The sequence below is a fragment of the Egretta garzetta genome, unplaced genomic scaffold (genome assembly GCF_000687185.1).
Source record: "Egretta garzetta isolate BGI_Z169 unplaced genomic scaffold, ASM68718v1 scaffold79, whole genome shotgun sequence".
Classification (NCBI taxonomy): domain Eukaryota; kingdom Metazoa; phylum Chordata; class Aves; order Pelecaniformes; family Ardeidae; genus Egretta; species Egretta garzetta.
This window is the reverse complement of record NW_009260791.1, coordinates 3,181,000-3,197,208: the sequence shown is the minus strand read 5'-3', so window position 1 is coordinate 3,197,208 and position 16,209 is coordinate 3,181,000. Positions and strand designations below refer to the sequence as shown.

Genomic DNA, 16,209 nt, shown 5'->3' with positions numbered 1-16,209 from the left:
GTCTGCATGGGGTAGTGGGTGGGGTGGGTGTTGCTGAATAATTGTGTCTGCAACACCTGAACCCGTCATTGCTTTTGTGCCGGTGAGCCTGCAGTGCTGTTTGTGCTGAGCATGTGTTGCTCTTTGATGCCTCATCGCTAACTCTGTTCTGTACCTTTCGCCGTTCAGGGAAGGCAGCATCTGAAAGTCTAAGAAATGTTGTGGAAATGGAGCACGTCCTGTTGCATTCCTGTCTTTGAGTGGACTTCTAGATCTCTTTGGTTGTTCTGTCCCTGCTGGAGGCCTCCTGTCTCTTCAGATGAGATTTGATCCCTGTTAGAAATAGCGGCAGGTAGCAGTCTGCCTGACACCCCTCTGTAGCTTGGCGCTGTATCTCCCAGGGGTTTAGCTATTAGAACAGAGAAGATTTTAGCAAGGAACCAAGAGGAGCCGGTAGTGGCAGTAGTTAATGGTTGACATTCTCCAGCCCTGGCTCCTGTAGAGAAGGGCAGGGTGGACCAGAGCACTTGGATCAGAAGGAGTGCTATGTGGCCAGCTCTCAGAAATCCCAGATGTGGCTCTCTGTGCGAAGGCGTGCTGACCAAACAGCAACGTTTTTTTGGAATGCCTAAGTTTCTATAAATGGAAACTGGAACCTGAAATGAACTTTTTCTACCCATTTCATCTGGTGTTCCCTTCTCAGCCATACACCAAAGGCAGCTTCCCCTTTTCCCTCACAGAAGCAGTTGGCTGTCGGGTTATGTTCTGTGGAAGTTGCAAGGGAGTTAAATGAATGACTGCAGTGTTTTCACTGGGAGGGGCTGCCCTATGGCATCCTCAGCACTTGCACTGTGGGATCCCCCGGGGCTGGCTATGTTAGGTGACTGTAGTAGGTCCCTGACCAAAGTATTGTATCCTGACTGAGGATTCCAGCAGCAGCTGAGGCAGCTGTCAGAGCTGAAACCCCTCTTCTGCTTTACCCTCTTATTTACTGCTGTTGTTTTGTTGCGTTGCGTTTCTTTCCCAGTAAACTGGGGGAAGGTGCATTCAAAGCTGAGAGGCTCTGAATGGCTTGCATAGAGAAGTAGTCTTCATCATACGGCATTGCATCATCTTAAACAGTATGAGATGATGCCACAGAAGCAGAAGTGTGATGAGGAAGGGATTTGGTTTTGCTTCCGGAAGAGCCTTGGTTGTGCAAATGCACTTTGAAAAAATGCGTTATCTCCCACCTCAGTGGGAGAGTAAAGAAGAGCCTAAGCCCTATCTTATCTCGTCACAAGGCCTGGATTACAATTTTTCCTTTCACAACTTGGGTCCTTTCTGGTTCTTAAAACACTGCAAGAAAGGTGACTAAGCTGTGGTTTGCAAACATTTACATACGTTGACTTCCTGACTATCTGGATTTCAACATACTCTTTTGGTTTTGCTGTCGGTGGTATGGAAGAAGTATATTCTGGGCAGCAATCCATACAAAAGTATACTGGGTAGGAACTGGCAGCTTCTGCTTTACACAGCTCTTCGGTTGGGTATTTTCAGTTCTACTGTAGCCTTTTGTATAGAAAGGCGGCTGGGACCTGTGCTGAGAGCAAAGGATTGGGAAGCTGATGTGCAGTAGGAGTCACAGGGTATGAGAAGGGGGTGGCTGGCTGTTCTCTGCAGATTGTGGTACGTGAATTGTGGGGTCAGAAGGTTTAGCTGCTCCTCTGCAATGTCATGGTTATAGCATGGGAGGCACCTGTAGTTAGAAAAGGAGGGAGCACTGCAGGGCAGAGCTTTGACACACACAGACAAGAGTAGAGGAAGAGGCTGTGTTGCCTGGGGCTTTGGAATAGGTACCTCCTCAAAGGGTGAATGGAGATCTGGGTCTGACGCATTTAATTATGCTGGCAGAGCTGTCGGAGAGGCATCTGGCATGGGTCCTGTATGTATTGAGCTTGGTTCAAAGTTCCCTTCTCTCGTACATGTAAAAGCAACATAGTGAGAAGGAGAAGCCTTCTGTTCCCCTTCATAAGGGCTTTCCTACTGCAACACGAGGTGCGTTGTTCAGATCCAGCAAACTGTGCAACTTCCCCCTCCTCCCACCAGTCAGATGTGTCCTTTTGCCACTACCAGTTATGTTCTGCATCTTTATGCTGGTTTGCAGTACAGGGTAGCTAGTGTGGGCTACATGACATCCTGATCTCATCTCATCTGTTACTGAACAGCATGGATGTTGCTGCACTTGGCTTGTGTGTTTTGTCTGTAAGACTTCTGGAGAGACAACCTATTATCGTGGTGGTTATCAGAGGTGGAGGCTTCTAGAAGAACAACAGTTGCACTGTGCAGGCTTGCTTTTTTGACTTTTCACTGAGAACATTGGCTTCCCTGGTGATAATATTGTCCGGTCAGTTCTCAGCTCTTGCTATCTGAAGCCACTTGTATTGGAATCAAATATAATTTAAAAAAAAAACCCAAAGCAAACCCCCAAACCATTTCTACTATTGGGTCTGGAGAAGAACATCTTGAAAATGTGAAGCCCGACAGGCTTAAACATACCTGTCAGAAAACAGGTAAATCGGTGTATACAGCAGGGCCGACTTACTAAAACAATTGAAATATTGGCCATTTCCTTCCAGAGCATGGTAGTCCCTCTGGTTTTCTAGAGGGTTTCTCAGCTCCATGTTCCTTGGTTGATGTGGATGTTGACGATAAGAGGTAGTGCTGTGCACTGTAAGTAAATGGTTCAGGACTGATACTGCATCTCCCCAGCAGATACATGAATCTTTCCCGCTCCCCTGCTTTCAGAGGCAGTGGAGGAGGCTCCGTTAGAAACAGGGGGGTGGCCTTGGAGTGAATTGGGTTGGTGTGACCCTCAGAAGGCTTCTGGCAGTGGCATTGTGTGAGTGGCTCAGTGTAGGGCTGCCAGGAGGGAAGTCTCTGGCACAGGTGAAGTGTTGGTTTTATTCATGCTTTACAACATTGAATTTGATAGAGTTCCACAAACATCCCTCAAAGAGAGGTCTGTAGTGGATAGTTAGATTCACCTATCTCTGTTCTCCACGCTGGTCTGGGGTGTGGGTGGTATGTGTGTGAAAGATTGATTCCCAGATCAAAATGAGCGTGGGCCCTGCTAAAAGTCATTCTTCTGGGAGTGGAAAGGTAGAGTAGTTCCAGTGGTGTGTTGACAAATGCAATGAGCTCTCTTTGCTGAGAGCAGGTGAAGCCCTTGATTTTTACGTTATTTTTTTTTTCCCCAAAGCCTTTCCTTTGGAGAGGTACAATGCATTGGCACAGAGGAGCATCTGGCCTAGGTCAGGCTAAATTTGCCAGGCAGCCCCGGGCCAGTCAGTGCTAAGTGCTAAAGGAAAGACAGTAAAAAAGGAGTGTATCCTCCAAACTCTCTGAAGTCTTGGCTTGGGAACTTGATGAGATTCTGTTGAAATCATAAGGTCTGAAAAGCCTGTTGTGTCGGCGTTTATCAACATGTGAACTTCAGTCTTTTGGTTGCTACAGTTTCTGCCCGTTTGGCCAAACCGGTGGGCTGCTGGCCCTGGGGTTTCCTGGGACTCCTGCCTGTGCCGGGCCTCTTAAAAATTCACATCACTTTTCCTCTATTCGTGATTTGAGTATTTGGTAACAGAGCAGAGTTAGCAGTTTGGTGTGTTTGTGTACGAGTAGTGTGGGTTTTCTGTTGACTTGTTCTTTTGAACTCCTGGCTGAATACCATCTGGTCCTGATGTCTCGTAGAAGAAATTTGTTGAAATAAATTGGTTAAGATCTTCCACTGATAATGCTTCAGATTTTTGCCATGTGAAGAGGTTGTGTTGATGTGGAAACCTCCCATAAATATCATGTCGCAAGTGCTGGTGCAAGACTTCGTTCTCCCTCTTTCCCGAATGTTCTCTTTCCACAGTGATCGTCTTTTGGCCCTACAGACTTTCTGGCAGGCTTCCTGATTTTGCTGTGTTTGAAGAGTTTTGACTTAGTTTGTAAAGTTCTTCCGCAGCCTTTTTTGGCTTAATTATGGTTTTACTTTAGCTTGGTCCAGCTTGCTGTCTTTTTTTTCTTTTTTGAAGGAATAATGTCCAGTTTTTGAGTTGGATGGTGGTGTTTTGTTTTGCTTGGTGGTTTTTTGGTTTTTTTTTTTAACTTAACTGTGGTTCCTTTATTTTGTTCTAAAATATTTTGCTCATTTTCTCTGTGTTTACACTGGTCCTCTGATGCAGTGTCTTTACACAGTCTTAATGCTACTTGCAAGCATTTAATTTTTTCAGCTTTTCTTTTTAATTTCCATTTAACAAGCTTCTTTCCTTTTAGGCAGCTCCCTTTTTTGGGTTGAATATTGCCATAGTGCTTTGGAGGGTGTTTTTTTGTTGTTGCTACAAGGAAGCTGAATTTGAGTGCAGTGCAGAACCGTTCTGTAATATTGATCGTGGTCACACTGTGCTGCTCTAGGTCTAAATCACAAATTGTGCTGCCTCTTATAGGTTCTCCTTAGAAAAGAGTATTTATGGAATCAAAAAATGCAATCTCTGCATCATCCCTGTCATGACACTTATTTAGCCTGCAAGGGCATTGTCAAAATTTCTCACTGTTGTGTTTTTTCTGACTTTGCAGCATCTTTCTCTTTCTACCTTTTAACACTTTAATTGACCTTCTGGGTTTGGTGGTCTCCTCTGTCAATATTTGTGCTTACTTATGGAATTTTATAGGGCTTTGGTATTCCTGTTGCTGACTCTTAGTTTTCTTTAAGGTGGAGACTCACTCCTCCATCGATCATTCATTTACATTTTTATGCTGATACCGCACTCATTATCTTCCTTCAGCAGACTCTTAGTATACAAACAGCTAAACTTAAATTAGACATCCCATTTTCCATTTCAAGACTTCGGGTAGATTTATACCATCTTATTAACCACTTGCTCTTGGTTTTGTTGCCTGTTCTTGTATGCGCTTGAATCTTGAATATGATGTTGTTGTTGGGACTGGTCCTTGACAAATTTCAGGTAGGAAATACATTCCTTTTATCAGTCTTTAAAGAATAAGTAATCTGAACAGTGAACTCTGCTGTAGTTGTTGACTTCCCTCGTATTCTGTTTAAAAATTACCCCAGAGCCTTCTTAAAATAAAGTGCCAGCAGCCTGGCTCCTGAGGAGAGATTTTCAGAGATCGGGACAGTGTTGTGTGCTTTGGGTGTGGGGATGCTGAATGATATGCTAAATTTTGGGAACTAGAGCCTATCTGTATAGGTCTTGGAGAACTTTCCACCTGTACAAAGGTTGGAGATGCTAATTTGTATGCTGGTGAGAGGGACTGGACTATGAACCCTAATGACTGGTGGTCTCTGTAAGGAGGGTAGCACAGACTGTTGCAGAACCAACCTTGTTTTTACTTTTCTTTATTCTCCCAGCCCTGACGTGAGAGGTGTGCAGAAGGGAGAAAAGTTATTTTTCACTTGCCAAGACATCTTTAAATTTTCTAGTTAACCAGTTACAGTGTTGCCTGTTGGGCTCATGGTGATGTGAGCACTGGCCTGCTGAGAACTAGGCTAAAAATCTCAGTGTGAAAGGTAAAGTACGTGCTGTGTAATACTCATCGAGTTGTTGAGAGCTTGTCTTTGTTGCTAAAAATGGCATGAATAATCCAGGGTCTGTGAGTATCCTCCAGGAAATCTTCAGTTTTAGTCAAGTCAAGGGGCCTCATCTTCATAGGATTAATAACATCAGTTGCTCTGAAATATAAAATGTAGCTCCTATTGCTGTGATTACTGGGATTTTTTTTTTTTCCTTTCTACCACCTAGTCCTTCTCAAAGGTTTAACAAATTCCTAATGGATAAAAGTTGTTTGTTTTTGGGGAAGGGAAGAGAGAGGACAAAGCTTCTGTTTATGGTTAGAAAAAATGTTCAGGTTTTCTGACAAGACAACAGCAGTGTCTAAGGAAGCTGAGTAAGTCCGTGCCCCATTGGGTAAGCGATGACTATAGGACTTCCCATATCTGCAAAACAGATTCCCAATACCCTCTCTGCTAGGTACATCAGATCATTTTTCAGGAAGGAGAAGCTAGAGGGAGGTCTGAAAAGAGTGAGTCTTGACTGTGGTCCTGGAGAAACTTATGTCAGAGGTCAGAATAAAGTAGGGATCTCTCTTCCTTTCCTGTTCCTCTTGCATGTGATTCCAGAGAGCAGGAAGACAAGAAGCACCTAGCACAGGCATGCAGCCTGGTTCTTCCAAGAATGAAATGGTGATAGGACAAAGGAACAATTTCCAGGAAGGTGTTTATAGATCTTATTTGGTAAAGGGTGGAAGGGCACACATGAGACCTGATATGTAAGAGCTAGTAGGACTCTTCCCTCGAATGGAAAGGAGCAATGTTGAGAGTTTTTTCCTCAAAGCTTGAACCATTGGGAATGCTAAGGAGATAGGAGCGCAGCCCAGTGTGGCTGTGTCCTGGGCTGAGCAGGCATGCTGGAGCCACTGGCCTGCACTTTGGCCACCAGCAGGGCAAAATATATGTGCTGCAGAGACAAACAGGCTTCTGCCCTGTAGGAGGGATCTCTGTGAGCATCTGTGTGTGGTGCAGTTGCCTTTTCTGTGCAGGTGCAGGCTTGTTTCCCTTGTGCAGAGAAGGGGGAGGCATGCAGCTTAATGAAGATCAGAGCTTGAAGCCTCTAAGCCAGCTGACAGTTGGACTCACTGGTACTGTTGGTGAGACTCAGGGTCAGTGGGCAGTGCAGAGGCAGAGAGCAGACCTGACTCACTGTGACGAGAGGCTGGGGATAGGCCATGTCTGAACAAAGTTTAGTCCTGTGTCAGAGGCTGCCTGTGCAATGAGGGTGTTAGGAAGGTTTAATCTTTCTAATGGTCTCTTTTGTCCTAAGCTCTTTCAGCCCTTGACTTACTATTTGAGACAGCACAACTTGTGTCTCTCTTCAGTTCGTTTAACCAACCCTGGAATGTTCTCATTCTGGACAGTGCCCTGAAACGGTGGGGGGCACATCTGTAATCTTGGTGACTCTTCCCACTGGCTCCCTGTGATGTCCCAGCACCAGGAATGAACTCAGCACGGATGCTTGTTGCTGATCCTGACCCAGGCTATTCCAGGACCCAGTGGAGGGCACTGTTTGACACAGGAGAAGTTTGGCTGGACATGGTTGAAAGTTACTTGTTTGTAAGCTGAATAGGGTGTCTGAGTCGAGCAGATAGCTCTATTTGAAACATAAGTGTTCTTCCTTGTCTCAGAAATCCACCAGCTGGATGGAGGAGGATTTTGTGGAGAGTGTTCTGGGGCTGGATGGCACAAGCTCATTCTTATCCTAGCTATCAGGTATGGCACCTGAAATGTATTTGTTCTGTAATCTTGATCCTGGCCAGTGAGTGGGTCTTCTAAAATGAGTCCATTGGCATCCCAGAAACATGGATATATGATGGAGAAAGTATGCGGAAAGCACAAGGAGTTTTTGCTAGAAGGCAGCTGCAGCAACATGTATGAGCTCGTGGCTGGGTTACAGGGCTCCTGGGTTACAGTTCTGCTCTGTGTACTGATGTGCTTGGATGTGGTTTATGGGCAGCATAGTCCTTGCCTTTCTGAGTCCTTGCTTTCCATACCTGTAGAGTAATAGACCCTTTCCAGGGACTATGAAGGCATCAGGCACCTATAAGGAAATGGTAAATGCAATGGGCTTAATTTGACTATATCCTCATTTCCATGTTTTGCATACCTCCTCTCTTAGCATGATGAGGGCAGTGGCTTTATAGAGGCTGTGTTGGTGTAGCATGAATAACCACTGTGGGTTGGATTTTTTTTTATGCTACTAGTCTGTATTGGTTAGCTAGCACTGTTCGGGTACTGTTAGTGCTTTCCTGTCTCCAGGCAAATGGTACAGCCTGCAAGAGATTGGAAATCACTGTTTCAAGGAAAGATGAGGATGCCAGGTGGCCATGCAGCCATCGCTCTTTCTTGGGTGCTTTCTTAGTCCTTCCATCTGTTGGAGGCTCCTGTGTGTGCCTTGTCACTGTCCACAGCAGCAAACATAGACTTAAATCAGGAAATAGCAAGAATGAGGGTTTTGCTAAACAAAAAATTGCTCCTGTGCCAAACAGGGGTGAGTGTGCAGAGCCTTGAGGCCAAGCAAGAGCTGAGCTTGAGCATGGCTCTTCTGATGTCTGAGGGGGTTGCAAGTGCTGGGAAGGGCCAGGGGAACAGGTAAATACACAGTCCTTGGGAACCAAATGGTGATTGAAACACAGCCACAAACTGAGACGCAAAGGGGCTTTTGTAGGCTCCTCTCATGTTTAGAGTACTCACGAATGTGCTGAGTGCAATTTGGCTCCCACTTTGTGAAAAGAAGAGTGTGCTCCTAAGCACCAAACAGCTATTTCTTCTCTCTCGTGTTTGAGGGTGGCACTGAAGGTCTGTGCCACTGTCAGTCCCACTTATCAGTGTGGCAAAGCCTGTGCTGCTATAGCTCCTTGTCGCTGTCCTGGAGAAATGGCTGTGGAGTTAAAAGCCCTAATGTCCTCACTGATGTGTGTGCTGCCGCTGCAGGAGCTCCTCAGCTGGACACGTGGGGCTCTTGGTGCAGCAGAGGCCAGAGCTGTAGGGGTTTCTTTTTGCAGCCCTTCAGAGCCAAGTGTTTTATTTAGGGGTGGGTTGTCAAGCCTCATCACACAACCTCCATGTTTGGATATGTGCTGTCAGCACTTCCTTCACTCTCAACCTTGATGTTTTTCTAGGTTCTCCTAGCAGTCATAGGGGGAATCTTGTCTTGGGAGGGTCCTCATTAGGAAACAGTGTCATAAAGTGGCTGACCCAGATTAATATCTCACTGGTTAGGAGTGGGCAGGTTTCTGTCTTGGCCCTTGCACTTGTCTGACTGGAAAATAAATTGGTTCAACTCATTAACCCAGCAAAGAATTGTGGTGGGTTTTGATGGTCTTGCTTTCTGCCATTTTAATGAGAAAAATTTGATTACTGTGTGATCAGGCCAGCACCAGAGCAGGTGCAAGATAAGGAGCAGGATGTGTGTATGGACAGGAACACACATGCATGGAGGAAGACAGGGGAAGCAAGACCTCCACCTCGATGGAGGCAGGTATTCATTCTGCTCAATTCTGTTGTAAAACCTTGCCTTGAATACCCTGACAGTTGTGAGTGCAGTCTGGGACCTCTCTTATGGCCAAATTGCGATTGGTAGTTGGCTTTTTATCTCTTAGTTGTTGGGGGGTAAAGAAGATTTTCACCTTGGTTGTGAAATTGGATTAGACTCAGTTGAGCCCTTACTGAGCTGTGGGGTTGTGGCAGTGTTGTGGTTCCATGTCACACCTCTGTGTCCCCTCTCTCTCCTGCTCAGCTTGGCATTGCTGTGGGCTTTCTGGTCCCTCCAGTTCTGGTTCCCAATGTGGAGGATGTGGAGAAGCTGGCCTACCACATCAGCATCATGTTCTTCATGACTGCAGGAGTGGCAACAGCGCTGTTCATCCTGGTCATCATAGGTAAGGAGGTGGGAGCGTGCATGTGAAACCACGTGGGACTGAGAAGATCAGCCTCTGTGTGTGAGGGGCCTGTGTGCTAGGAAATGGGCTGGGGAGGTCACTTGGGGATGTGTCCTAGCACTCAGCTGACAGGGTCATGCAGTACCATATCTTGCTGCTTCAAACCCTTGATGAACAGCACATGCAGAAGGGGTTGTGAGTGAGTTCATTTAATCCTTTGATTGCCTGCTTAATAAAACCCTGGCATGAGCAAGTCCTTTAAAAGCCAACAGGTACCTTCCAAGGTTCACAGTCATCTTGCCTGCAAACAGGGTGTTAGGCCTTGGGTTATGCCTTGGACTTGACTACCTCTTAAGGGTAGGGAGAAAGAGGCAGGTTAGATGGCATCATAGGAACAAGCTGTTCCCAGGAAAAGAAAAGGTAACCAGTTATGAGTGGAGAGAAGGAAGCATTAAGCAGTAGCAGAACACCAGAGGTGCAATTCCCCTGCTTAACCTGTGAAGTGGAAGCCAGGTCTTTAGCGTGAAAGATTGGCTTGCTCACTGGAGAGCAGAGCTTGTCTGCTGAACTCCATGTAATTTTTTTTTTCTAATAGGCTCCTCTTGCCAGGTTGTTCATGTTGCCTGGTGGCTGAGCCAGATGTAGACTTTAAAGAATCTGGGGCAGGAAATAGACAAGGTACAAAAATGGCTGTCTAGCACCTGGAACAGCAGTATTGCCTGTGACTGGGGTTTCTGGATGCTAGTTAGGGACATGTCCTGGTTTTGGCAGGGATGGAGTTAATTTTCTTCCTAGTAGCTGGTATAGTGCTGTGTTTTGGATTTAGTATGAGATGAATGTTGATAACACCCTGATGTTTTAGTTGTTGCTAAGTAGTGCTTTTGCTACTCAAGGATTTTTTCAGCTTCCCCTGCTCTGCCAGGTGCACAAGAAGCTGGGAGGGAACACAGCCAGGACAGCTGATCCCAACTGGCCAAAGGGGTATTCCAGACCATATGATGTCATGCTTGGGGGGAGTTGGCTGGGAGGGGAGAGTGATCGAGGCTCAGGGATGGGCTGGGCATCGGTCAGCGAGTGGTGAGCAATTGCTTTGTGTGTCACTTGTTTTATATATTCTGTATATTCTCTTACCATTATTATTGTTAATCTTTTCCTCTGCTGTTTTATTAAACTGTCTTTATTTCAACACACGGGTTTTACTTTTTTCCGATTCTCTTCCCCATCCCACTGAGGGGGGGGGCATTGAGTAAGTGGCTGTGTGGTGTTCAGCTGCCTGCCAGGTTAAACCACAACAGGACAGCAGATGGCTTGGCCAGCCTAAGAAGTGCCAGGCCTGAAATAAAACCTGGCATAGGTCATTGCTCCTTAGTCACTGGGCACTGCAGGGCACCAGGCCACCTTTGCTAGCTGGCTTTTCCCATTCCGCTTTTGCATTTGTAACTCCACACAACACTTTTGCAGCTGGCTGGCTGTCCTGCTGGAGACAAAGGCATTATCGGTCCTGAGAACTTTCTTGCTGCTGCCAGACATTGCCTACACAAAAAGCTAATCGAAGGCAAGTTGTTTCCCCGGTGGCAGGAGTTACTGTTGGAGAGACCCTGTTCTCTCCTGTTCCTGGATAAGTTCATGCATGGAGATCAAAGCTGAAGGATGATGATATGTTTTGTACGCTTGGTTTTACTAGCCCCTCTGCTGTCTCTCAAGTGGCTCTACCCACAGTGTGTGCTCAGGCTCCCTCATTGCACCATTACAAACAGGTGTATTTTTGTGTCTGGTTTCAGTCTTCAAGGAGAAGCCCCCGCATCCTCCAAGCCGAGCTCAGGCCTTGATCCAGTCAAGACCAACAGAGGAGTATTCCTACAGGCAATCAATCCTCCGTCTGCTCCGCAATGCCAACTTTTTGCTGCTTATGGTCACTTACGGTAAGGTCTGGACTCCTGTGCAGTTATCACTGCTAGACATGCTTAGCTTCTCCCTCCCTCTCCATGCTCTGCTGGGGCAGTAACTGGCCTGAGTTGTTTTAGGGGAGCATAAGGGCAGCTGTGCTGCCACAGACCAGGAGTCCTTCTGACCCTGTAATCTCTAGCAGTGGTTACAAGCAAATGCCTAAGGAAGAACAAAAGCAAGATAAACGCATAGAGGACAGTATGCCCCCACTACTGTTTTCCCAGTCTTTGACTGTTTTCTGTTCAGGGGATTTCCTTATCCTCTTGTCTTTTTTTTTCTAGTCAGTTATTTACTTGCAGTGAACTAATCTAAGTACTTACCAAAGAAATACAGGGAGCTTTGTCTGAGTGCAAGTCACAGCACTGAGTGAAAGTCATTCCCCAAGGCAAGGGTATGGCTGCCAGACGTCCCAGTGGAGGTCATGTGGAGCATGCAGATGTGCAGGCTGCGTCAGCTTCCTTGGCGGTTGCTACGAAGCAAATGGAAGGAAGGATTGGAGAATGTCTTTTGCCACCTGTACGTGCCCTCTGGGTTTGCTACTTGCTTCTCTTCAGCAGTCTTGGTCTCTGAGGGCAGCATGATGTGTTGAATCTGTTCCTGATGCTGAATTGTCGTAAGGAAAAGTATTTTTCTCTTGAGCAGAAAGGCCATTGCTGTCTATACCTGGCTGCATAGTAGGATATACTGTAGCCAGCTAGTCTGCAGGGAGTTCTGTCCTCTCTTCCTACCAGCTTGCTGGGGAAGCTCCTCAGGGGGAAAAGTTAAATAGTGCTGGAAGTTCTGCTGTTCTGCCAGCAGTTGTGCCTAAAGGACCTGGTGGATGAGTCAGGTTGGAGAGTGTGAGATGGTGGCTTTTTACCTGCTGAGGGTGCTAATGGTCTTTGGAGTTGTTGAAATCTCTTATCCCTTCTCAGTGTAGTAGTCTTCTAGAAATTCCCCTCTCAGATCGCCCTTAAGCTCTGCTGGTTTGCATTGCAGCTGCTGGGGTTTTTTTGCTGTTGTTTTTTTTTTTTTTTTCATAGTACATGATGTCCTCTCAGAAAGTGGAGATAGAAAAAACTGTTAGGCAGACTGTGTCTAAAAGTTGGATTGTGTCATCTTCTCAGTTCGCACTTACCCTTCAGGGAAAAGAAAAAGGAAAGGATTTGTTCTAATAGGCGTAAACAAGTCCTAGAGGAGAGAGGAGGGCTCTCAATATGAAGAGCATGTTTAGAATCTGACCTCCCTGGGATAATTCCCTTCTGGCAGTCACAAACAATGCGGAAAGGCTGTTCAGTGGCTCATAATTCACCCTCTCTTCCTGCTGGTCTGTGCATTTATTCTGTTCCTCTCTGTGTCAGCCTTGTGTCAATCTCCAGCTTGACTTGAGGTGGTGACTGTTACTCAGAGAGGGAACTATGCAGTGAAACTTCTTTTTTTTTTTTTAAACTAGTCTGGCTTTAAAATGGGGACAGTTTTTCCTACTCAAGTCAAAAGTTACGTTGGCCAAGATTTAAGACATCTGCAGCCACATGAGTGCAACTGAGTCATCCTCCCTAGCTAACACAAAGATATCTGCAGCCTCTCTTAGCTTTTGTATTAGCATACTGTGTGTCAGGGAAGAGAGGGGGAAACCTGCTGCTTGTTCATCTCCCTTGGCTGTAGAAAGAATGGGGGGGCCTTACATGATGCCAGGTCAGAACAGGTCTGCAAGACCTCTAAGGTATTGATATTACCAGCAGCTGCCCAACTCCTTTCCTGTAGTAAGATTTGCAGTGCTGGAAACATCGGTGGCACTGCGGCTATGTTAGTGAACTGTTTTTCAGGAAAACCCTCAGACTTTTCCCAAAGGCTGCTGAGGTTGCTTCCATAAAGCTAAGGCATAACATGGGGTGGCCATTAAGAAACTCTGAGTTTACTGAGTTGGGCTCTGCACTGGAGGGCAACTGCATGTTGCTACTGGGAGGCAGTAGGTAAGGGGGTGGCAGTGATGAGACAGCCCCAAAGAATGAGCATTTGGAAAGGTGATGGGGCAGTGAGGAGGAGGCAGGGCAGCGAGATCTGCATAAGGAATCATTGTCCTGGAGGATGATGAGGGTCAAGAAGAGGGAGACTGATAGTCTGGCATGTAGGCAATAGGCTGCTTAGCTATACAAGACTTGGGTTTTAGTCTGAGGCTTAATAAGGGCTCCTTTTTGAGCCATAGGCAATAAAATTCCCCTTTGTGGCCTCTGTAAAATAGAGTGGACACTGTGAGGTCTCAAAAATGTTCTTCTACAGCACATTACAAGCAAACCATGGTAACTAGCTAATGAATCAGGTGGCTAGGACCTTCAGATGTTCTGCTCCCAGCTACTAGTTCTGGTTTTCCTCATCTGCATGGGCAAATGCGCACTGCCCCATTGGAAACAACCCTGGCCTGTTTTATGGGCATTCGAACAGCTGTAATTCATGAAGAAACTTCACTGAGCAACTGTGACATGTGAAATGCCTACAACTTATGCCAGCCCTCACAAATGCAAATTCAGCACATTGTCTTGATTATTAGAATATTTTGCCTGACTCTGGTGCCAAGTATTGCTGCCAACTCTGCATCGTTTTCTGCCCAGCTTAGGAGCAGGGGCCCTTCTCTCTCTTGGAAATCGCATTCATCACAGAGCTGCTGTGAAGCTGGCATGCTAACAGCATCAGCTACCAGAGTGGCGTCTGGCTGCCCCCCCAAGGCTGCTGTCCCCTTGGCTGGACGCAAAGTCAAGGTACACAAATGGCTGGTCTATGTTTATGCCCAGCTTTGAAGTGAAGCAGTAGTGGGTAAAGGGATGATGCTGATCTGCCACACTCACATGTCCTGGTGCTGCAGTTTGTGGTGTCTCCTAGTGAGCAGGGTGCTCCAGAGGTGGAGATAGGATGAAGCTGAGTTAGGCTCTTGTGGGCTGTTTGGCCATAGCCAGGTGTTGCAAAGAGCCAGCTTTCAAGACTGGGGAGCTCTTTCTTGCTGTGGGATCTCCAGTTGTTCTTCCCCTTCTCTGGCTTCTGGCCCTGCTGGAGTTACCAGCCTTTCTGAGTGACTCTTGGAAAGGATTGTGTAGATATGTCCTGCCTAAAGAGCATGCCACTCAGCTTACTAGCCTTGCCTGTAATGCCCTGACACATGCTTTTGGAACAGGGAGCATTGTCACAGGCAGCTGGCTTATTTGGGATCACTTGTGTAAGATTCTTCATCTGTTCTCTGTGCCGTTAATCTGTGGAGTGAGCTCTGCTTAATGTTGTCAAGACATGGCATGTGAAGGATGTGTGAAGTCCCCTCCAGCTGCCAATCTTGTGGCTCCTCAGAGTGCTTCATAAACTGTGTAGGGCAACAGGTATCCAGTGTCCCAGTGGAGGAGCAGGCTAGGCGCAGGATCTCTGAGTACTTCAGGGTCAGGGGAGCTGAAAAACTTCAGGGTTAGGGGAGGTCAGGATTTTGTTCCCTCTGTCGAAGCTCTGCCTGCTAGACTGCACTTCTGTACCATGTATTACAGTGTCTCTGCTTTCAACTGAGGCTGAAAGAAGAAAAATAGGAAGTGGGACCCTGACATGTATCTGTTCTGTCAGGATTTTGGGCATCTGTGCCAGAGTTTTTAAACCCATGCCTCCTTATGGAGCCTGTAGATGTGTGAGCTGCAGTGGTGAAATGTGTCCCCATCCCTCCCCCCATCAGGATCACTGAAGCCTTGAGGAGAAACTAACTGCAAATGTAAATGACTTTCTGAGAAGAAAGTTGCGCTGACTGTTACAGACCTCATCCACCTGGGGAAGGTTTTTCAGTATCGCCCAAGGTGAGAGTGTAGCCGTTGTGGTACTGTTGGTCCAGCACCCATGTGGATGTTCTTGTCTACTGTAAGCAAAGCTCTTGGTTTTTGTGCCCTTGAGGAAGGTGTTTAACTCAACCAGAGTTGCATGTAAGCTGGAGCAGAGTGCCTGAATCGGGCTCGGCCAGTATCACCCCAACAGTTTCCATTCTCACCTTGGGTGATACTGAGAAACCTTCACCAGGTGGCTGATGTCTCTAACAGTTAATCTAACTTCCCTTTCAGAAAGACAATTACTTTCACAGTTGGGTTTTTTTTTTTTTTTTTTTTTTTCAGGCTTCAGTGATATCTTTTAAAATGCAAGCCTTTTCCCATGCAGACTCACATACCAGGTGCCTGGGGGAAGTTCTGTCTGTGCTTCACCACCGGCTCTGCTCCTACTTGCCTTCTGTTGTTTCTTGGCTTGGAGTGGATGTTTTTTACGGGCTCTCAGCAGGGAGAGTGCTATCAGGCTGTTCTCTGGGAGGAAACCACATAGGTCAATAGCACTGGTGTTAATTGAATCCCAGGTCCTTGTTAAAGGTGTGAAGCTGAGGCAGGTGCATTTCTTGTATTTTACCTTGGCTGGGGGGAGGAAAAAACTCCAATGCTAAAGATGGCTGCTAGTTGTGAGGGAGGCTTGAGACCCTACGAAGGACTTGCAAGACCTTTCAGTACCAGAAATGTGCACAGCCCTTCCTCTAGCTGCTAAGGTAAGAACCATTCTGAAACTGCAGCGTGCTCCCTCTTGCATGCTGAGATTGGGCCGTTCTTGGTCTGCATTTCTTTTGGTAACCTATGTAGCCAGTCTGGCTGGCTCTCCTGAGACTTGGCAGCCTTGTTATCGAGTTATGCTCAATATTATGCTCCCAAAGATCTCTCTCTCTGCATTTCTACCCTCTCACTATCCAGCAAGAGAGTAGCAGGCTCTGAATGTGCTGCGTTTTTATCCCCCTCTCAGGTCTGAATGCAGGTTGCTTCTACGCCCTGTCCACTCTGC

General features: G+C 46.6%; 1 protein-coding gene across 1 annotated transcript in view; it reads left to right on the top strand.

Moving 5' to 3' along the window:
- Positions 1–16,209, top strand: part of FLVCR2 (FLVCR heme transporter 2) — a 38,132-nt gene that overhangs the window by 4,541 nt on the left and 17,382 nt on the right. The window contains exons 2-4 of the mRNA XM_035902089.1: positions 9,312–9,453; positions 11,235–11,375; positions 16,171–16,209. The exon at positions 16,171–16,209 is cut by the window's right edge and continues 19 nt beyond it. Coding sequence (XP_035757982.1) covers positions 9,312–9,453; positions 11,235–11,375; positions 16,171–16,209 — 322 coding nt within the window. The remainder of the gene's footprint in view (positions 1–9,311; positions 9,454–11,234; positions 11,376–16,170) is intronic.